Raw genomic sequence first — 22,849 nt, forward strand, 5'->3', positions numbered from 1 at the left:
AAAAAAAAAAAAAAAGGTAAATCCGATTTTCAGTGTTCTGTTGAAAACTTCCTTAACAAGAGTCCTCTCTTTGTATCTAGAACAAAATCCAAATTTACCATGGTCACAGGCCCTACATAATCTGGTTCCCAGCTACCTCTCCATACTCCTTCAGTCCTTGCTCCACAAGCCCTCCTCACCCCCACCCGCACCTGCCAGTCTTAGACACAGGGCAACTTGTTTCCCCTTTGGGGGTTTTGCTCTAGCCATTCTCTGTGTCTGAAACACTGTGTCCCTAGATCTTTGGATGGCTGGTCCTTTCAGCTTTCAATTCAAAGTTCTCCTCTTCGACGAGAACTTCCCTGACCCCAGCCCAAAGCAGTCGCTTTCCCACTCTCACTATACAGCCCTGCTTAGCTGTCTTCACAGAGCTCATTATCTGAAGCTGTACTACTTGTTTGCTTCATTGTTTATTTCCTCCCTGCCCCTTTTAACCCAAGTTCCAGGAAACCAGGAACTTAGCTTGTCTTATCCTGCCGCATCCCCAACCTCTACAACAGTGCCTGGCACAGACTGAGAGGCACTCAGCAAAAACCTCTTGTGTGGTGGAATGCTTGACTTTATAGAGGGCCCAGGGTTCAAGTTGGCTACTGGCAGAGAGGGCTTACAACCCAGTTCTCCTGACTAATCAGAGGTAGAACTAAAGACTGGGCTCCAGCCCCTCTTTTTTTTTTTTTTTTTTTTTTTTTTTTTTTTTTTTTTTTTTTTTTTTTTTTTTTTTGAGACGGAGTCTCGCTCTGTCGCCCAGGCTGGAGTGCAGCGGCGCGATCTCTGCTGACTGCAAGCTCCGCCTCCCGGGTTCACACCATTCAGCCTCCGGAGTAGCTGGGATTATAGGCGCCCGCCACCACGCCCGGCTCTTTTGTATTTTTAGTAGAGACGGGGTTTCACCGTGTTAGCCAGGATGGTCTCAATATCCTGACCTCGTGATCCACACGCTTCGGCCTCCCAAAGTGCTGGGATTACAGGCGTGAGCCACTGCTCCCGGCCCAGCCCCTTTGGCTGGAGTTGTAGGTCAGCGTTTAGGGAGAATTTAAAGGATCTACAGGAACTTATAATGATGACAATAATTAAAAGAAAAATAGCTGATACCTACGGAACACGCTGCATGTGCCAGGCACTGTTCTACGTATTTAATCTGAGTTTCATTTACGCTTCACGACCACACTGCGAAGTAGATACTATCATTACCCTCACTTTATGGATAAGGAAACTGAGTCACTGAATTGTTAGGTAACCTGCCCAGCATACAGCTGAACATAAACTATACGCTGCTATCAAAACTTTCTTTTGCTCTCACTCCCTCACTCTGGCTGGGGTGAGACGATCTCTCTCAAGCAACGGCCCAGAGCAGCCCCAACGCCTCCAGGTCACTGGCCCCCGGACGTCCCAGGGCGCCGGCGCAAGGCGGGCGGGGCGGGGGGAGGGCGCAGGCCGGGATTGGTGGAAGAGAAGAGATTGGTGGAAGACAATGGAAGCGTAGTAGCGGAAGTCCCGCCCAGCCTAGGCCGAGCTTCCGGCTCTCACTACTAGGGGCTTAAGCGGAGGGAGTCGAGCCAGCGTCGCCGCGATGGTGTTGTTGGAGAGCGAGCAGGTATGGCTAGGCTTGGCCGGCAGAGAGACGGGGGCGGCTCAGGCTTTGATCGAGACCTCTGCCTCCTTCTGCGGGAGGACCAGGGCCTTGACGCGGCGGGGCGAGGATTTGGGGCTGGCTAACGGGGCCGGGCCTGTTGTTTTCCAGTTCCTGACGGAGCTGACCAGACTTTTCCAGAAGTGCCGGACGTCGGGCAGCGTCTATATCACCTTGAAGAAGTGTAAGCAGCGGGAGGGGAGCCGGGCGATGCTCCCCGGGTGCCCGGTGTCTGGGAGCCACCGCAGTCTGTCTGCCGCGGACCGCCGCTTCCTCTACTTTCCGTCACTCTGTACTGGGCACATTCGGGGCTTCGGGCCTGGAAAATCATGGGGATTGTAGCTGGCGCAGTCCCCAGCACTGAGCCGCCTAGGTTGCTTCTGGTAACAATGGGCCCCAAGCAGCCCAGGGCTCTTTGTCAGGGATCCCAAACGCCGCCACTTTGAGTGGGATTTAACGTGCTTCGATATTACGTGTTTCCGTCGTGGAAATAATAGTTTCTCCAGGGTTTCGCCAGACGGTGATAGCAGATGAGGTGTTTAAGAGAACTAGAGCAGCGGGGCTGGATTAGGTCATCACTTACCCCCTCCTCTGTTTTAACTGTTTGTCTGCCGCTCAGCCACGTATGCGGCCGTGTTCACCAGGATGCATTTTTCCTTCAGATGACGGCCGAACCAAACCCATTCCGAAGAAAGGTACTGTGGAGGGCTTTGAGCCCGCAGACAACAAGTGTCTGTTAAGAGCTACCGATGGGAAAAAGAAGATCAGCACTGTGGTGAGCTGAATTCCTAAGGCTGTCTTTTGAAATGTAGAGACTCGAACTGAAGAGAGGATGGGGCGTTTCTGAACCAGGCTTTTATTTACTTTTCCCTTTTGCCCTGTGTGGCTGTTTTTGAGACTAGGACCTTCCTATACTTCAGTAGTAGAAAAGAATAAAATGAAGAAGGTAGAGGTCAAACAGGCGTTAGTTCTGCTAAAATTTTTGCGGAAATGAATGAAAGTAGCATATTCGTCCTCATTCGTAGTACTGTAAGGAGCCGTTGGCATAAATATTTGATTCCTTAGCCCCTTACTGTGCTGGGCCTTCAATAAGCAGTTTCTTGGTACCAAGTGATGCTATTGTTTTCTTATCTTTGTGGTTCACATGGCGAATGTGCAGCTAAATGTTAAGTTTCACACTTGAGAGAATATGCATTTTAGTCAAGAGCCCTAGTCTTTCCTTTCAGTGGAGGTTGAATAATGCAAAGGAAGAGACTTCTTGAGTTGAGTGAATACTACTTTATTCTGCTGTGGCAGAACCAGACTTACTCTCTGATCACATTAGTGTAGGCTACTGACTGCATGAAAATGTAGACTATACTTAGTTGATAAGTTTCCCGTGACAAGTTATCTTGAGAGGACTTTTACAGTAAAATAAGCTTATGTGGTTTTTACAAATAAAGTTAGATATCATGAAATAATGAAAACCTAAGGAGTCTTCTTCAGAGGTAGAATATATTTTGTGGTAGCTTGCATTGTGCTTAAATATGCTTGAATTAATGGAAGGCAGGTTTAAAAATAAGATGGGGAGGGAGTAGTTTAAATATATCTTATATTAATGTATAAAAAATTAATATTGAGAAGTCTTCTGACTTTTCTCAGAACCCAGGGAGAACACTCAGTGCCACCTTTCTAAGAGATTTCAAGAGGTGAGAAACAAAGCTTTTTTTTTTTAAAGGAGCCTACTGCCTTTCACCTCTTGGTGCAATTCTCATGTGGAAAAAGATGTAGAGCTCCTTTTCTTGTTCTCTAGGCAGAGGAAAGTAGAGTAGAAAAGTAACCATTCATGTATTACGAACCCCTGAAGTTGGGAAGAAGTATTTTAAAGATAAGGATGTTGTCTTCCAGAGGCTTTTGAGATACTGTCTGGGGTGGAGAAGAGGATGCTTATATGGATAATAGGTGTGACCTCTTTTTTCCTTCTTTTTCAGGTGAGCTCCAAGGAAGTGAATAAGTTTCAGATGGTGAGTTTTGGGTGTTCCTTATGTCTTCCTTCTCAGGGCAAGAGTCAGCATGATAGTGAACACTGGGTACGATTGATACTTGGGTTCACTGCTCTCTTGAGATAAGTTTTACTGGTATTTTTCAAGTAAAAGCCGCTAGTGTGTGAATTTCAACGCTAATACGCTCTTCCTTTCTAGTTTTTTTTAGTTAGATTTTGTCTTAAGCTGTAGATATATGCTACCTATAGTGTAGTTGAACAAGAAGTTGCCTGCAGTTTTCCCTTGAAAAAAACGTAAAAAATGTGTGCATCTGTCTGTGGGTGTTGCAGAAGCTGTTATAATGTGAAAGAGAGTTTTATGCTTATACCATTTTCCGGTACAAGTGTCCAGTGGTGCTATATTCTTTATCACGTAGGCTTCCTGATTTTTGGCTACCCTAAATCCATTATGCAAATAGGGCTGCTGTTCTGCCAGTTTGCACATCTTCCCACTCAGGTATGCTCTGTTGTATCTTTCAGGCTTATTCAAACCTACTGAGAGCTAACATGGATGGGCTGAAGAAGAGAGACAAAAAGAACAAAACTAAGAAGACCAAAGCAGCAGCAGCGGCAGCAGCAGCGGCAGTATCAGCAGCAGCCGCACCTGCCGCAGCAGCAACAACAGCAACAACAGCAACACCAGCAGCAACAGCAGCAACAGCAGCACAGTAAAGGGCACAAATTTCCTGCTTTCACCAATTAACCACTGAATTGCTATTTTTTCCTTTTGGCCACATAGCTAGGTTTCTGGTTCCCCCACAGTAGGTGTTTTCACATAAGATTAGGGTCCTTTTGGAAAGAACAGTTGCAGTGTTTATAGGGTAGTTGTAAGAATCTAGTTTATTTTGCATTTGGCTAATTGGTCTGTGTTGCATGGTTATATTCTCCTGGATTATAGATTAAAAGTCTCCGTAGACATCTCTGTGAAGAGCAAGCTATCATTAAACATGTCTGTTTATCAGCACTGTCTCTTTATTTATTCTTTTCCCATCCCATTTTAACAGTTCTGGCAATAACTGCTAATTCTAGAATGATGTGATTAATGAATAGGCTTTAGCTCTATAATATCTTCTAGGTTATTAGAATTGAAACCTGACAGTTTTATAAAAAGTCATGTTATCTCATGAGCTGCTTCCTACCTGGCTGTATAATTTTATCATCATGGTTCCTCAAGTTCCAATGAGTTCTCATAGTCAAATGAGAGTTTGTTTAACCACCTTAGGATAAACATATGACAAAGTCATCAAGAATAAAGGTTCCAAAGTAATAATGATTTTTGGTTTCTTTATGCCCTTTAGTTTGGATATTTCCATGTGCTTAGTCATTACAGCCAAGGGAAGAAAAGGCTGTATCTTATGTTCTAGCTCCCTAAAACCTTTAGTGTTAATAGATTTACAATTGAAAAGCAGCAGGTATATGAAAGCATTTATTATATCCCAAAAGATAAATTTATAATATATTACACATGAAAAACTCACAAAGCTCAACTTTGTAGGACAGCTTCTTAGAAATTTTTTTTTTTTTTTTAAAGGCAGGGTCTTGCTCTGTTGTCCCAGGCTGGAGTGCAGTGGCGTAATCACAGCTCACTGCAGCCTCAACCTCTTAAGGCTCAGGTGATCCATCTCAGCCTCTGGAGTAGCTGGGACTACAGGCATGTGCCACCATGCCCAACTGATTTTTTTAGTTTTTGTAGAGATGGGGTCTTGCTTTGTTGCTCAGGCTGGTCTCAAACTCCTGGTTTCAAGCAGTCTTCCTGCCTTGGCTTCCCAAAGTGCTGGGATTACAGGTGTGAGCCACTGCACCCAGCCTCTTAGAATTTAGTTTTAAATTATGATGAATGTACAGCATTCCATTATTCCAGTATAAGCCTCTGTTTGAATGAGGTTAATGACAGTTCTTTAGGGTTAAAATAAGATTCTGTAGTAGTCATCTCTATAGCTATATAGAAATAGCACAGACACCCTGTAAAAGAAAGGAAAAGGTTATAAGGACAGACTCAGTTTAGTGAGTGAAGAACAGAGCTAATAAATTTTTATAACAACGTGTAGGAGCTTTATTTAAGGAAAAACACTAAAAAATTATATAGGTTTTATACAAGGTGTGACTGATGGGGGTCTGTAGTATAAGGTCCTAATAAGGAGATAACCATTCACCTCATAGGCTTCCTTGTTGCCTTTTAAGTGTGTCATAACGTGAATGATTGATTGGTATTTTGACATAAGGACATACAGCAAAGTAGTCATGGTTATTTTCTTTCATTTAAACATACTTCTTAGAAACTGAATTACCTGGGTGAACAAAACTGTAATTGGGACAGCTAATCCTAGGACCCCTGTGTTTTGTTATTGACGAGATCATGACTGTGATTCACAGTCCAAGCAAGATTTAGTGGCTGTCAGCTGCAGTTCTAACAACAGCTTACCAGGCGCCAAACCTCAGCAAGACAATGAAATCATGTCACTCTGAAACCCCTCCCTGAATTGTAACCATGTGAAACCTGCTATGCCCATCCAAGTGATAACTTACTTTTTTTCTACTTTGATGTTATAAATTTCATCACAGACTAATTTGAGGTATCTTTGCTTTGGCAGGCGTGACAGCAGCTGCTTCACAGTTGTGTTAAATGCCTGTTCGTCAGCATCCCACTAGGAAAAAAATAGATAAGACTTAACAGCAGGGCACTAGGGTTTACTAGCTGGCTTTTTCTGGGTCACTAATGAAATTCCAGTGTCATTCCCCTCTTTATACCAGGGGAATCAGTAATAGGGAGATAGCAGAACTGGTTAGGAGACTGCTGGGATTCCTTTGAAGCACCAATTTTTCTTAAAACAAGACTCCCTAATTAGGGCCTGATTAACAATGCTGCAGCCCTAGTGTGCTGATGTGACTGTAGACCAGTTATTTCTGCCTACCGCTTACTTTTTTTTTTTTTTTTTTTTGAGATGGAGTTTCGATCTTGTTGCCCAGGCTGGAGTGCAGTGGCGTGATCTCGGCTCATCACAACCTCTGCCTCCTGGGTTCAAGTGATTCTCCTGCCTCAGCCTCCCAAGTAGCTGGGATTACAGGCGCGTGCCATTATGCCCAGCTAATTTTTTGTATTTTTAGTAGAGACGGGGTTTCACCATGTTGACCAGGCTGGTCTCGAACTCCAGACCTCGGGTGATCCACCCACCTCGGCCTCCCAAAGTGCTGGGATTATAGGCCTGAGCCACTGCACCTGGCCTCCATTTACTTTTTGTACAGTGGTGATAGCAGCTCTGAAGTATATCCATTTGACTGGATCATAAATCAGTACACTGCCAGTATAGTGGCATATGCTTATTTGTAAGGACAACAAATGAAATATAAAATATTAGTTCTAGGGCCAAGTTCACTATCAATGTAGTTTAATCTGTGACTAAACACTCTGGATAGACAAAAAAGTATTCTTTGATATGACATGTTACAAAAGTCACCTATAGCTATGACTATAGTTAAGTGTTCTTAATAGCAAAGATAACTATTCAAATTTTTAAAGTTCTTTTTTTTTTTTGAGACGGAGTCTGGCTCTGTCTCCCAGGCTGGAATGCAGTGGCCGAATCTCAGCTCACTGCAAGCTCCACCTCCCGGGTTTACGCCATTCTCCTGCCTCAGCCTCCCGAGTAGCTGAGACTACAGGCGCCCGCCACCTCGCCCGGCTAGTTTTTTGTATTTTTAGCAGAGACGGGGTTTCACCGTGTTAGCCAGGATGGTCTCGATCTCCTGACCTCGTGATCCGCCCGTCTCGGCCTCCCAAAGTGCTGGGATTACAGGCTTGAGCCACCGCGCCCGGCCTCAAATTTTTAAAGTTCTTATTTAGGCTATTTGAAGATAAAGGGATGTACCTGTAAATATATATATTTATAAAGGGCCTAATTAAGTTTTACAAAAGGATTTTTTTTTGTATAGTACTCATCTGCAAATGAGCTTCCCTAGCTGGAATGGAGGTTTGTTTGAGAGATAGTATATAGTATGGTGGTTAAGAACACAGATTCTGCTAGTGTGCTTAGGTTCCAATCCTGGTTCTACTACTTACTAGCTGGGTGACCGTGGGTAATATATTTAAGCTCTCTACTTCCATACTCTTAAAGTGGGGATAATAACAGTATCTACATTTAGGGGTGGTTATGATTAAATGAGTTACTACTTGTAAAATGCTTACAACAAGGCCTGCCAGACCCTGACACGTAGTAAAAGCAGTATGTGGTTTTTTTTTTTTTTTTTTTTTTGAGACGGAGTCTTGCTCTGCCTCCCAGGCTGGAGTGCAGTGGCCAGCTCTCAGCTCACTGCAAGCTCCGCCTCCCGGGTTCACGCCATTCTCCTGTCTCAGCCTCCCGAGTAGCTGGGACTACAGGCGCCCGCCTCGTCGCCCGGCTAGTTTTTTGTATTTTTTAGTAGAGACGGGGTTTCACCGTATTAGCCAGGATGGTCTCGATCTCCTGACCTCGTGATCCGCCCGTCTCGGCCTCCCAAAGTGCTGGGATTACAGGCTTGAGCCACCGCGCCCGGCTGTGGTTTTTTTTTTTGTTTGTTTAATAAAATAAGTATCTCTGAAAAATTAAAAAGTCACTAGAAAAGTGTAAGTTCATCAACATAGGATTTAGGAACATATGTGTCACATAAAAGGAAAAAATGTTACTAAATTCCTGGGACTGCCAGAAAAATACTATCAGGAATGAATGCCATCTTCAGTATTCTTTTGGCAAACTAACAGCAAAGATTTGGGATCTTAAAGGCCACAGTGCAGAAGAGTTCATATTGCTTACCTCTAATGATAAAAACTGTAATATTGTTTCTTTGGGTAGATCCACCTGTGAATACACAGAAATACACATCATCTCTCAGGGAACTCTCAGCAGCACAATACTGCTTTGTGACCACAGTATCACGTGGGATGCAGCAGTATGAATAGGGTTTGCAGAGTCTGAGATGCTATTGTGCTATAAAAGGGCTTAATGAACTGTGCAGTGATAAGATCTTAGCACTGGAGAATTAATAAGCAGTGGCAACTGTACTCCCTTTCCTTCTATACCACATCCAAAAGGTTTGACACTGCTACATGTATTCAGTGTAAGCTTAGTAAGGCAAAGGCCTGAAATATGTAGGAAAATGATTTTTGTTTTCATTTTCCTCCCTCTATCTTTCAGAGGAACAAAGAGGAGAAACAAAAAACCTTAAATTCTCCCCCTAGTTCTTAATAGTTTTAAATTGCGTGTAGTTCACATCAGTGACAATAAGGCCTGCACCCAAATTCTGCTGACACTGAGCAAAAAAGCTCTGAACCCTGAGGCAACTACTTTGACAGTATGGACAGAAGCCACCTTCAAAATATGAAAGAAAGCCACTTACAGCCAGAATTTCAATTTCACTGCTTTTCTGATGTAAGTTGGCAAGGGAGGTCTGAAGTCGAGTTTGTACCTAATAATAAGAAAATGAAATTCAGAACATGTTAAACCAAGCCATCTTTCTTGCCATCTTATTTCCTATCCCAGGACACAATCACAGGGTAACACACCAAAGCCTAGAAACGATTCCAAATGGTGTCTGAAGGTTTGCCCTTGGCTGGGTGTGGTGGCTAATGCCAGTAATCCCAGCACTTTGGGAGGCCAAGGCTGGGGGATCACCTGAGGTCAGGAGTTAGAGACCAGCCTGGCCAACTTGGCGAAACCCTGTCTCTACTGAAAATACAAAAATTAGCTGGGCATGGTGGCGGGCGCTTATAATATACTAGCTACTCAGGAGGCTGAGGCAGGAGAATCACTTGAACATGGGAGGCAAAGGTTGTGGTGAGCTGATACTGCGCTACTGCACTCTGGCCTGAGTGATAGAGTGAGACTGTCTCAAAAAAAGAAAAGATTTGCTCTTAATCCATTCAGAAAGGGGTGTCCGGCAATATGATCTCAGAGGAAATGAGGTTTTTATAACTTATCTTGACCATTTGTTTAATAATCCTTGTCAATTATCTCTTCATAATTTTGAAATGATGCCTTGTAAAGGCTCAGTGCGGTGAAACAGTGCACACAGAGAGATGATAGTATGAAGCTAAACTGGGAAAAAGGGAGAAGTGGCAGCAACGAGGACATGGCATGAGAACTGAAACTTGGTAGGTGATGAAGGCAGTAGGAAGATGGGAAAAATAGGTTTCCACCCAAATCCTGAGAAACAGCTAGAAGAGCTTACAAAAATAAAAGTACCTGATCTTTGTATTTCAGTCTGATTACATTTCTAAAATTGACTGCGCTCTTTTAACACTCACTCTTTCACATATGTCCACAGCATACTCTAACATTCTTATTCTATAAATTTAACTAAGTGTTCTACTATAGTTATTTTATTTTATTTTGAGACAAAGCCTAGCTCTGTTGCCCAGGCTGGAGTGTAGTGGCGTGATCTCGGCTCACTGCGATCTCTGCTTCCCCAGTTCAAGCGATTCTCCTGCCTCAGCCTCCTGAGTGGCTGGGATTACAGGCATTTGCCACCACGCTCGGCTAAGTTTTGTATTTTTAGTAGAGAGGGTTTCACCATGTTGGCCAGGCTGGTCTCGAACTCCTGACCTCAAGTGATCCGCCCTCCTCAGGCTCCCAAAGTGCTGGGATTACAGGCATAAGCCACCGCACGTGGCCTATGTTTATTTTCTTTTATTATTCTCTACATAATGCATATGCTTCTAAGTTATAAACTCTTTTGAGGACTGGGGCCATGTTAATGTCTTCTACATTTTACATAGCTCTTAGCACACCATTAGGCATATAGCAAATGCCGAAACCATGTATGGAATGAGAAACCTGCCTTAAGTCTTGTCATCGGCCTCTTCTACTTTGCTGTTTAGAGCACAAACAAACCTCAATTACCTTTAGAGCCAGATTAGATAGTTTTCATTTAGCTGAAATAACTCTGACAACAGCTGCTTCAAGGTGCCCACAGGGCACAATGGCCCCTCTCTGGAGGACAGATGGGAATTCTGGAGCCAGAGAGATGCTTTGTATTGATAATGCTTTCAGAAGCCACCCACTTAGGGAAGTTGGAAGAAAACTTTTTTTTTTCCATGTTTCTTATTTTCCTTTCCTGTTGTTACTGTTTTTCTCTTATGTAACTCATATTAGAAAGCCGAAGACACCCTGACCCAGTGTACCTGAGTTTCATATCGCCTCCTAGTGCTGGCTGACAGCTTCTCTGGGGCTAGCACACTCACAATGGGAACCACTGTTGCTCCATGGATTTCAAACAAACCTGAGACAGAGAGTTTCAGAATTTACGGCCTTATCTGGTCCCATTTTCTACAACATACTACAGAGAGATGGCAGAGTTTATTAGTAGACATCCTGTCGTGATTCTAAGGGCTAGATCATGGCTGGGCTGTGTTTTCTATCCCTGCAACCATCTGCACCAGATAGGTGAGGAGCCCAGAACCCCAACACCCAGCAGTTTTGATGCATCTCTCCTCAGGCAGGGATTGAGGGGTGGTGGAAGGGGCAGGGAGGCAACGTGAGTCATCAAAACCTCAGGGGCCTAAGAAAATCAAGCTGAATATCGCCAAACCCTAATACTTCTTTAAATTCCTCCAAGAATTGACAATCTGATGGCAACACAAAGTTAGTGCTAACAGAAATGAATGGGAAAGACTCAATTCTGTTAAAAGCCAAATATGTCTTCTCATGGCCTTAACTGGAACCCTTCTTTTTCAGTAAGGTTGCTAGAGGTGATGAAAGTAAAGGCATAACTATCACCACTGTGCCCTCTTGGCTTTCATGAAAACAAAATGTGTCTAGTGTCTTTCTTCAAGGGATTTCAAAATACTTCCTTCAATCCTCTGTATGAGGAAAATCTCCAGGAAAATTATCCACATTTCACTTGTACAATAAATTGAGTAGAAGGAAGATTAAATCACTTGTAAAAATAAGAGTAGAAGAGTCGGCTAAATCCCAGTTGTTCTATCATTTTCTAGGATGTGGATTTCAAAGCATAGGGCTGAATCCCACGTGGTACAATTTATTGTGTATATGTTATTTTATAAATAGATTTCCAATGTCACAAGCAGCCACAGGAATAAGTGCTTAGAGCAAACATATTAGCATCATTATGTTCAGATTATAGTATATTATACCTGAAGCATTAGAAAATGACCCCTTCAGATTTTGCACAGCAAGATTATCGGAAGCTTCTCTAAAAACAAGCAAACAAAAACAAAGAACAGTCAATAAGGCCCAAGCAACACATAACTTTCAGTGAGCTACATGTATAGTGAGCCACTTTTCCATTAACTCTAAAAACGCCATCTTCTTGGTTATCAGTGGGTGGAAACACAAAAACAAAACATTTGCATTTAGTTATGCTTTGGTCAAGAGCAAGTAAAAAATTATAAAGGATGTCTTTTTAAGTTAACAAATGCCTAAAGAAAACATTCTGATTTATTCAGCTGGGCTTGAAATCCTGGATCCACACAAGAAGCTGATTTCAATGAAATATAATGGGTGTTCTTTCCGCTGCCCTCATAATACAAGGAAACACGAGCAACAGCAGCTCCACCTTCATTATGGCAGCAGCCTTGGCAACCACCCACAGGAGAACATTTGGCAAATAAGGATATTCTTTAAAAAGCTGTGAATGGATGTTCTTTCAAATGCTGTGAATTAATTTATAGCCTTTGAGAGAGACAACAGCATCTATCTTGGGAAAGCAGGGAAATAATCATTTGCGTGGAGGAAAAACTCTGAACCTTTCCCTGCTAAAACTAAATCCCATGTAGCCTTTTAAATGTCCTGGTAATGTTCCCCCATACTCACTACTTGCCTATTTCTTGGTTTGTCTTCTAAACCTCTGTCTTTGATTTAGATCTATAATTCCAATACTGGTGATTTCAAGAACATTATGTTCCCTCAGAAACACCTAATGGTGAATTTATTAAGGCTAGGTGCAAATAAGAAGGGGTGGGGGCATGAGAAGAACAGAGCAAGGTTTGTTTTCTATAAGCCAGGATTTCTTAATCTTGGTACTACTGAAATTGTAGGCCAGAAAATTCTTTGTTGGGGGTGTTAGTCCTGTATCCTTTAGGATGTTTTCACAGTATCCCTGGTCTTTCCTAGATACCAGTAGAACTCCCCAGTTACGACAACCAAAAATGTCTCCATATATTGCCAGATGTCCCCTGGGAAGCAAAATCATTGTTGGTTGAGAATTGCTGATATAAGCCAAAAAAATTACAGTGTTGTATTTTCTGATAATGAGCATATATACAAGAATTGCTTGAGGTGGGAGAATTGCTTGAGCCCAGGAATTGGAGATCAGCCTGGGCGACATAGGGAGATCCTGTCTCTACAAATAATTTAAAAAAATTAGCTGGGCAAGGTGGCACATGACTATGGGCCCAGCTACTCAGGAGGCCAAGAAGGGAGGAACACCTGAGCCTGGGAGGTTGAGGCTATAGTGAGTCATGTTCACACCACTGCACTTCAGCCTGGGCAAGAGTGAGACTGTCTCAAAAAAAAAAAAAAAAAAAAGAAAAAAGAAAAAAGAAAAAAAAGAGTTGCAAAATATAGAAAAGCTTAACAAAGTAATTTCAGATCCCTTGTAACCCCACTAACCAAAACTGCAGTTAAAAATTTGGTACATTCTTCTAGACTTTTTTTATGTACAGGTTGTATATTTTGTTTAAAACAAAATGGCATTATATTATACATCCTATTTGTGGCATCCTTCCATGTCAATGAACTCAGCTTTGGTAGAATCATCGTAAAGACTGCACAATATTTCACCAAATTATCATAATTCAAACAATCTTCTACCAATGGATATTTTGAAATTATGTTCTCCAAGTGTGGTCTAGAGACTCTTGAAGGTCCCTCATATCCTTTCAAGGGGTCTTGCAAGGTCAAAACTGTTTTCATAATAATCCTAAAATATTAATTGCCTTTTCACTCTCATCCTCTCACAAATGTGCAATGGAGTTTTCCAGACACTATATGATTTGTGGTATCACAACAGATTGAATACATAAAGAGATATGAGAATTGTTTTTTCTACTAAAGCGTTAAAATAGATTACAAAAATGTAAAACAGTGCACTAAAAAGATTTGCAAATATTTTAAACAATGCCATTTTCCTTACTAAATTAATTTTGTTTTGGAAAACACAGTTGTTTTTCAATAGAAACAGGTTAGCATGTAATGGGGTTATTGTTATTTTTAAATGAATAAATAGTTTTTAAATGTTTATGTTTTAATATTTATAGATATAACTCACATAATCAAAAGTTCTTTGGGATCCTCAAATAATTTTTAAGGGTGTAAAGGGGTTCTAAGACCAAAAAGTTGGAGAACTGCTGTTATAAATGAGCCTTGATAGACATCTTTAAAATAATTTTTACTATAAATTCCTGAAAGTGGAATTGCTGGGTCGATTTTTAAAAAATGTTTAGTTTTAAGGCTTTTAATTTACTTTGCCAAATTCCTACCCAGATGGTTGATACTCCCATCATGAGGAAGTGAGATCTTTTCCCAGAACATTATACCTTTCACAGTACATGGACAAAATATTACTGAAATTCACTGATCAGCAGACTGAATAAGATAATGACAGATAGATTTTGGCTCCTGAGGCTTTTCAAAATGATATTCTTGGAAATGTTATGAAGAACAAATGTTGAATGTAAGCTATGATTAGTCTTATCATACAATAAGATGGTCATACAATTAAACTGCTATTGAGTTATTAAGAAACAACAGAATGGTTCATTAAAAGTAATCCTGACCTATCTTTGTTTCTCAAAAGGATCAAATTGATTTCTTTCTTTTTGTTTTTTTGAGACAGGGTCTTTCTCTGTCACCCAGGCTGGAGTACAGTGGTATGAACATGGCTCACTGCAGCCTTGACCTCCTGGGCTCAAGCAATCCTCCCACCTATCTCCTGAGTAGCTGGGACTACAGGCATGCACCACCACGCCCAGCTAAGCAAAAAATCATTTTTTTTTAGAAACGGGGTCTTGGTATATTGCTCAGGCTGGTCTTGCATTCCTGGCCTCAAGTGATTCCCCAAACTTGGCCTCCCAAAGTGCTTGGATTACAGATAGGAGCCACAGCACCTGGCTCAAATTGACTTTTAAAATAAATTTATGTAGTTTCCATATAGGTAATTGAAGTCAGTTTTCTCGGCTTTTGTTTCCTAAGTTACCTGCCATTCCTTTCATCACTGACTTTAGTCCTCAGTTTCTGCAGTACATAGTCCACAAGTTCAGTCTCCAGCACACGCTTCTCTGTCTGCCTTTCCTTCTCGAAAGACTTAACCTTAAAAAGAATGAAACAGATCTATCATTTGGAGGTTTCTGAACCCAGAAGAGTAGCTCAGAGCACCACAGTAAGACTACTAAATCAACAGTTTGGGTCAGTGGTTCTTAACCAGGGTCAATTTTGCTCCCCAGGGGACATTTAGCAATGTCTGGTGACATTTTTGGACAGTGCAACTGGCATGTAGTGGGCAGCGGTCAGGGATGCTGCTAACGCACAGGACAGCCCCCTAAAACAGAGAATTATTTGGCCCAAAATGTGAACAGCGCTGCTGTTGAGAAACCCTGGTCTGGACTAGTTTATCACAGGTGATAGAATTTTTTTTTTCTTAAGGCCAAGATGAATGGGCTCTCATTTCATGTGATTCATTAACATCTTCCCCTTTAAATCTGGTTAGCCACCACGGTTTCTCAGATCTCAGCTTTATCTACCACTCCTCCCTCTCCTTTCTAAACCCAAGTCCTGTCATCCCACTTTTATGCATCTATCCCTTCATCTTCACTCCCCTGGCCAGCATCCAACCTTGGCCTAGGCTAGTTTGATATTCTTTATACTCCTTCCACTGTCTTCAGTCTCTCCCTCACTCTATTCCATGCTACTCATCCCTGCAGATTAATTTTTCTCAAACACAGCTTGGATGTCTCCTGTTCAAAACATTCGGGGCCTCCCCAGTAACTGCTAAATATAAAAAACCAGATTTTTTGGTTGGTATTTGGGCTCTCCATGATGTAGCTATAACCATTTTCTGCTTCGGATCCATCTGTCTCACCAAAAATAGACTATTCAGGGTTGCACCAGAATGGTTCTCTGCCGGCCTGCCTCTATCTTTGGGACAACTACTGAAAGAACTACCATCACCTTTGCAGTTCCCTCTTCTTAAAAGGCCCTTCTGGGACCTATCCATATCCTATGAATTCTTGTGGGTAGGATAAATCCCAGCACCCTCCTACAGACTTCACTGCTTCCTCTTATGTAGTCTCCTAGCCTGAGGGACCTTTGGAGAAATTTATCTGTAGGACTCTCATGGCATTTAGTATTTTTGAGCTCATAATCATGCACAAATGTCTCATGTTCCTTACCAGATTACAGAATCCTTGACAGCAGGAGCTATGGCTTAAATGTTTCTATATCTTCAATGGCCCCAAGTGCAATCCCTTCTACATTGTGAATGCTTAAAATGTGTTGGCTGAATGGATAAATGAAGTGATGTCTTGCTTTTGAAATATGAAAATGTTGCTACTGGCTGGGCGCAGTGGCTCACACCTGTAATCCCAGCACTTTGGGAGGCCAAGGTGGGCGGGTCACTTGAGGCCAGGAATTCAAGACCAGCCTAGGCAACATGGGAAGACCTCGTCTCTACTAAAAATACAAAAATTAGCTAGTCATGGTGGCGTGTGCCTGTAGTCCCAGCTACTCAGGAGGCTGAGGTGGGAGGATCACTTGGTCCTGGGAGACAGGTTGCAGTGAGCCGAGATCATGCCACTGCACTACAACATGGGTGACAGAGTGAGACCTTGTCTCAAAAAAAAAAAAAAAAAAAGAAAAAAAAAAAGAAAAAAAAAGAGCCAGGATTCTGAGTTAAAAAAAACAAAAAAACAAAAAAAACAAAAAAACAAAAAAAAAGAGGAGGCTGGGCACGGTGGCTCACGCCTGTAATCCCAACACTTTGGGAGGCCGAGGTGGGTGGATCATGAGGTCAGGAGTTTGAGACCAGCTTGACCAACATGGTGAAACCCTGTTTCTACTATAAATACAAAAATTAGCCGGGTGTGGTGGCGGGTGCCTATATACCCAGCTACTCAGGAGGCTGAGGTAGGAGAATCGCTTGAACCCAGGAGGTGGAGGTTGCAGTGAGCCGAGATTGCGCCACTGCACTCCAGCCTGGGCAACACAGCGAGACTCCGTCTCAAAAAAAAAAAAAAAAAAGAAAAGAAGAAAATTCAACCTAGTGACTGTGTATAAGAAACTCACTTTAAATATAAAGATAGCTAAGTTAGCCCGGTGCAGTGGCACACACCTGTATCCCAGCTGGAGGCTGAGGTGAGAAGATCACTTGAACCCAGGAGTTCAAGGCCAGCCTGGGCAACATGATGAGACCCCATCTCTTTAAAAAAAAAAGACAGGTTAAAAATAAAAGGATGGAGAAAGGTAGTGATATAAATACTAACCAAAAGATTTCAGAACAAGAAATATTAGCAGGGATAAGGAATATTTTATAATGATGAAGATAATTCATCAAGAAGATATAAAATCCTAAATATGTATAATAACAAAGCTTTTAATTTTTTTTCTGTAAAGGACCAGATAGGAAATATTTTAAGCTTTGTGGGCCATACATAGTTTGAGTCACACACTCTCCTTTGTTTGTTGTTGCTTTTTAACAAAGAATGTAAAAACTTCGAGTTCACAGACATATACAAGTAGGCTACAGGCTGAATTTGGTCCAAGTTGTAGTCTGTCAATTCCTCCTCTAAAGTTCTACCTGAAAAAACTAAAAAATGAATAAACTAAATCCAAAATGAGCAAAAGGAAGAAAATAGTAATGGGTAAGAGTGGGGATGAATAAAAGAGAAAACACACGAGCAAATAAAAACTGAGAAAAACCAATGACACCAAAAGCTGGTTCTTGGAAAGACAAAATTGATCAATCTCTAGCCAGGCTGATTAGACAAAAAAGAGGGAAGACACAAATTTCCCATATTAGGTCTGAAGGAGAGAGCAACACTGCAGATCCTAGAGACAGGGAAACAATAACAGGGAAATATTTGAAAACTCAGATGAAATGGAAAAGTTCTGGGAAAGATATAAACTACCAAAGCTGCCTCTAGAAGAAAGAGGTGACCAGAATAGCTCTCTATGTAGAAATATTTGAGGTCGGACTTCTAATATCAATTGTATACAATATCTTACAGAAAACAGAAGAGGAGAGAACACTCTCCATCCCATTTTATCAGGCCAACATTACCCTGATAACAAAACCAAACAAAAACATTAGAAGAGAAAAATATTTTTAAGAAAGTTTTTTTTTCCCTTTAAAAATAATTAGAAATAAAGGTTAAGAGGTGGTATATTTATGAACACTTTTAGTTGAGTACAGAAAAGTAAAACTGGTTACAAAGCAGTGAGAGGATATGCCTATTAGCAGATATCAACTTTACTTATTCTTATTTTCTTAGATGGAAAAAGAGAACAAGAGAAGAAAAGTAGGAAAAAACCACTGTCAGTTTTTTTGTTTGTTTTGCTTTTCAAAGCTTTAATGAAGGTGGACTCTCTTTCTTATTTTATACACATTTTCTTCAGTAAGAAACCCAACAATGGAAAGGGAGAGCAGAGGGAATGGATTTCCAGCCACCTACACGGCCCAGGGCCTCAGTGTGAAGGCAGGTGTTCCACAGGTAACACCTGACTATTGAATTGTAAAAAATCTCTGGTGTTTGTTGGCTGCATAAATGTCTTCTTTTGAGAAGTGTCTGTTCATATCCTTTGCCCACTTTTTGATGGGGTTTTTTTTTTCTTTTAAATTTGTTTGAGTTCTTTGTAGGTTCTGGATATTAGCCCTTTGTTAGATGAGTAGATTGCAAAAATTTTCTCCCATTCTGTTCACTCTGATGGTAGTTTCTTTTGCTGTGCAGAAGCTCTTTAGTTTAATTAGACTCCATTTGTCAATTTTGGCTTTTGTTGCCATTGCTTTTGGTGTTTTAGACATGAAGTCCTTCCCATGGCTATGTCCTGAATGGAATTGCCTAGGTTTTCTTCTAGGGTTTTTATGGTTTTAGGTCTAACATTTAAGTCTCTAATCCATCTTGAATTAATTTTTGTATAAGGAGCAAGGAAGGGATCACACATGAAAAAATGCTCATCATCACTCGCCATCAGAGAAATGCAAATCAAAACTACGAGATACCATCTCACACCAGTTAGAATGGCAATCGTTAAAAAGTCAGGAAACAACAGGTACTGGAGAGGATGTGGAGAAATAGGAACGCTTTTACACTGTTGGTGGGACTGTAAACTAGTTCAACCATTGTGGAAGACAGTGTGGCGATTCCTCAAGGATCTAGAACTAGAAATACCATTTGACCCAGCCATCCCATTACTGGGTATATACCCAAAGGTTTATAAATCATGCTGCTATAAAGACACATGCACATGTTTGTTTATTGTGGCACTATTCACAATAGCAACGACTTGGAATCAACCCAAATGTCCATCAGTGACAGACTGGATTAAGAAAATGTGGCACATATACACCATGGAATACTATGCAGCCATAAAAAAGGATGAGTTCATGTCCTTTGCAGGGACATGGATGAAGCTGGAAACCATCATTCTGAGCAAACTATCACAAGGACAGAAAACCAAACACTGCATGTTCTCACTCATAGGTGGGAACTGAACAACAAGATCACTTGGACACAGGAAGGGGAACATCACATACCAGGGTCTATTGTGGGGTGGGGGTAGTGGGGAGGGATAGCATTAGGAGATATACCTAATGCAAACAACGAGTTAATGGGTACAGCACACCAACATGGCACATGTATACATACAAAACAAACCTGTACGTTGTGCACATGTACCCTAGAACTTAAAGTATTAAAAAAAAAAAAAAATCTCTGGCGTCTTTACCTTGACATGGCTTCCTTCTTTATCCGAGACAAGGGCCACATAGGTGATTTCATGATGTCTGCAGTACTCTTGTAATTCCTCTTGGGACTGAAACAAACAAACATAGTGTAGAAAATAAACACAGAGCACCCGGAACACCTTTAAGTAATTAAGGAGAATGAAAATACTGTTTCCAATTATATTCTTAATGTGAATTACTAAATGTGCTAACTTCAGGGGGATATAAATATTAAGGAAGAAGCATACACAATTCAAGGGAGGAACAAGGTCTCTCTTGCCTTCCTTACCTTCATGATTGTTCTAAGGGGCCATGAATAATCAATCAATAGTAAGAGGTTTGCAAAAGCTTCAAGACTTAATAAAAGATGCCCCAAATTATACAACACAACACACACACACACACACACACACACACAGACACACACACACACACACACACACAGAGACACACACACACACACACACACAGAGACACACACACACACACACACACACAGACACACACACACTGAAAAAGCCTCTGAGGAAAATGAAAAAAACAAAGGAAATAAGGGAAGGTGAAAAGCAGAATTGACAAAACAAACCAGGACAGGGCAGAGAAGCCTGCGGGACGCCACTGTATAGGACTGAGGTCACTGACCACTAGGCTTGGATTTTACTGCAGGATAGAACACTTCTCTAATGATTTATGAAACAAGTGAACAAGTGGAAGAGGATACTGTTCTGTCAAATGATTAAAAATTGTTGCTCAAAGCCGGGCGTGGTGGCTCAAGCCTGTAATCCCAGCACTTTGGGAGGCCGAGGCAGGCGGATCACGAGGTCAGGAGATCGAGACCATCCTGGCTAACATGGTGAAACCCCGTCTCTACTAAAAATACAAAAAATTAGCCAGGCGAGGTGGCGGGCGCCTGTAGTCCCAGCTACTCGGGAGGCTGAGGCAGGAGAATGGCGTGAACCCGGGAGGCGGAGCTTGCAGTGAGCTGAGATCCGGCCACTGCACTCCAGCCTGGGTGACAGAGCGAGACTCCTGTCTCATAAAAAAAAAAAAAAAAATTGTTGCTCAGTACACTTCTGATATGAATTTTGATACAACACACACACACACACACACACACACACACACAGGCAAGTAAACAGCAGCAGCTTCAGAAGCCTCCCAGCAGGTGATGTAAACAGAGCAGGTGGGAGGGTAGTGGGTCTGTGTCCCTGGTCATCGCCATGCTCTGGGGCACCTTCAGTGTGGGCGAATGTGGGTACAACCTGGGTGATCTCCTGGGAGTGTACCCCTTCTATGATCTCCTTACACCCCCCATTCCAAAGGGCAGGTATGTGTCCTGGGTGCCACTTTCCACACCTCCACACCCATGGCAAGTGTCAGGCCTGCATGCTGTGGGAGGTCTCAGGATATAGAGCCCAAAACACACTAAGCACCGAGTGCCTTTGCAAGTGTGGTAGGCTGGTGTACAGCCCTGCAAAGGTGTCCATATCCTCATTCCTAGAACCTGTTAGTGATCAACCAGGATTATCTGGGTGGGCCCAGTGTAATCACAGGGTGCATGTATGAGAGAGCTGGACAGTAAGAACAGAAGCACAGGTCAGCGAGGAAGGAGGCGCTTCATTGTTGAGTGTGATGATGGAGGAAGAAGCCATGAGCCAAGGAATGCAGGAGGCCTCCAGGAGCTGGAAAAGGCAAGGACACAGATTCTCCCCTAGAGCTTCCAGAGGAGCCAGCCCTGTTGTATTTAACTCAGTGAAAGTGCTTTTGGATTTCTGACTTCCAGAAATGTAAGATAATAAATATGTGTTTAAGCCAGTAAGTTTGTGGTAATTGGTTACTGCAGCAATCAGAAACTAACACAGGAGGCAACTCGAATTACAGAGATAAACAGAGTCTGACAGTCTAAAGGTGCAGAGGATATTTGCCATGAGAGCCATAGCTATTTGCACTTCACTCACAGGTGCCTTTTGTCCCATTACCTGTGACCAGTCGTACATGATTTCTGCTGTGATGCCTGCTGTCCAGAGCTTCTGGGTTAGGTTGATGGCCCTGGACATAGACATCTGGCCAACACTTACAACCAGGAGGTCACAAGAGCTTATTGTAACCTGGATCAGAAACAACGGTTACAGTTAGAGGAGCAAGACTGCAGGCATGGAAGTGAAACCAGCATCAGGAGAGGAGCCAGCATTCTTGGGAAGATGGGCATTCCTGAAATCCCATATAGAAACGCAGTGTGCCGAAGGCCTGGCTTCAAAACAACATTGTTAAAAAAACAAAAAAAAAAGGCACAGTCAAAAAACTTTTCCTTTTTTTTTCTGAGACAGAGTCTCACTCTGTCGCCCAGGCTGGTATACAGTGGCACGATCTCAGCTCACTGTAACCTCTGCCTCCTGGGTTTAAGCAAGTCTCCTGCCTCAGCCTCCAGAGTGGCTGGGATTACAGACGTGCACCACCACGCCTGGCTAAAATTTTTTTTTTTTTTATGTTTTTAGTAGGGATGATGTTCCGCCTTGTTGGCCAGGCTGGTCTCAAACTTCTGGCCTCAAGTGATCCACCTGCCTTGGCCTTATTGGGATACAACTGGGATTACAGGCATGAGCTACCATGTTCAGCCATAGTAAAAAAAAAAAAGTTACATTAGTCTTTCAAGACAGAAATTATTTCAACTATCCTGAGCCATTTAGGAAAATACTATTTTTCTCTGGGAAAACTAATCTTGCCTGAAATATAAGGGGGAAAAAAAGCTATTTCTAGCTTTGCAGACCACAGCAGGATTTTTTTTTTTTTTTTGACAGGGTCTGGCTCTGTTGCCAAAGCTGGAGTGCAAGTGGCATGATTTCAGCTCACTACAACCTCCCCGTCCTGGGTTCAAGCGATTGTCCCATCTCAGCCTCCTGAGTAGCTGGAACTGCAGGTGCATAGCTAATTAACCACATCTGGCTAATTTTTGTATTTTTTGGTAGAGATGGGGTTTCGCTATGTTGCCCAGGTTAGTCTTGAACTCCTGGGCTCAAGCGATCTGCCTGCGTCGCCCTTCCAAAGTGCTGGGATTATAGGCGTGAGCCACCATGCCTGGCCTGAATAAGAAATTTTGGTAAGAGCCTGTTAATAACTATAATATCTCACATTTATATGGTACATTACAGATAAGGAAAGTGAGGCTAGGGAAGGATGAATTAATGTCTAAGGCAGAAGTCTTCAACCTTTTTGGCACCAGGGACTGGTTTCATGGA

At 42.2% G+C, this 22,849-nt stretch overlaps 2 protein-coding genes across 3 annotated transcripts in view; one reads left to right on the top strand and one right to left on the bottom strand.

Annotated features, from left to right (window-relative positions):
- The first annotated feature begins 1,512 nt into the window (after positions 1 to 1,512).
- On the top strand, positions 1,513 to 4,653 carry SRP14 (signal recognition particle 14). Its single transcript, XM_010359783.2, has 5 exons — positions 1,513 to 1,633; positions 1,781 to 1,853; positions 2,332 to 2,444; positions 3,640 to 3,672; positions 4,170 to 4,653. The coding sequence occupies exons 1-5, from the start codon at positions 1,610 to 1,612 to the stop codon at positions 4,359 to 4,361; spliced, it is 435 nt and encodes a 144-aa protein (XP_010358085.1). The 5' UTR covers positions 1,513 to 1,609; the 3' UTR covers positions 4,362 to 4,653.
- A 444-nt stretch (positions 4,654 to 5,097) lies between these two features.
- EIF2AK4 (eukaryotic translation initiation factor 2 alpha kinase 4) overlaps positions 5,098 to 22,849 on the bottom strand; it is a 108,001-nt gene continuing 90,249 nt past the window's right edge. Inside the window, exons 31-39 of one of the 2 annotated variants that reach the window (XM_030930184.1) lie at positions 21,593 to 21,721; positions 19,616 to 19,702; positions 14,874 to 14,986; positions 11,812 to 11,870; positions 10,840 to 10,937; positions 9,057 to 9,125; positions 8,474 to 8,518; positions 6,216 to 6,334; positions 5,098 to 5,651 (exon numbers count right to left, since the gene is read on the bottom strand). In XM_030930184.1, the coding sequence (XP_030786044.1) occupies positions 5,594 to 5,651; positions 6,216 to 6,334; positions 8,474 to 8,518; positions 9,057 to 9,125; positions 10,840 to 10,937; positions 11,812 to 11,870; positions 14,874 to 14,986; positions 19,616 to 19,702; positions 21,593 to 21,721 (777 nt within the window). In that variant the 3' untranslated portion in view covers positions 5,098 to 5,593. The remainder of the gene's footprint in view (positions 5,652 to 6,215; positions 6,335 to 8,473; positions 8,519 to 9,056; positions 9,126 to 10,839; positions 10,938 to 11,811; positions 11,871 to 14,873; positions 14,987 to 19,615; positions 19,703 to 21,592; positions 21,722 to 22,849) is intronic. The other variant, XR_004057248.1, reaches the window with a different exon arrangement.

Source organism: Rhinopithecus roxellana, chromosome 5 (assembly GCF_007565055.1).
Source record: "Rhinopithecus roxellana isolate Shanxi Qingling chromosome 5, ASM756505v1, whole genome shotgun sequence".
Classification (NCBI taxonomy): domain Eukaryota; kingdom Metazoa; phylum Chordata; class Mammalia; order Primates; family Cercopithecidae; genus Rhinopithecus; species Rhinopithecus roxellana.

Excerpts from the sequence above, each read along its gene's own strand:
- SRP14 (XM_010359783.2), top strand. The coding sequence starts at position 1,610 with ATGGTGTTGTTGGAGAGCGAGCAG. Across the intron at positions 1,634-1,780 it reads TGTTGTTGGAGAGCGAGCAG|TTCCTGACGGAGCTGACCAG; the intron begins GTATGGCTAGGC and ends GTTGTTTTCCAG. Across the intron at positions 3,673-4,169 it reads AAGTGAATAAGTTTCAGATG|GCTTATTCAAACCTACTGAG; the intron begins GTGAGTTTTGGG and ends TGTATCTTTCAG.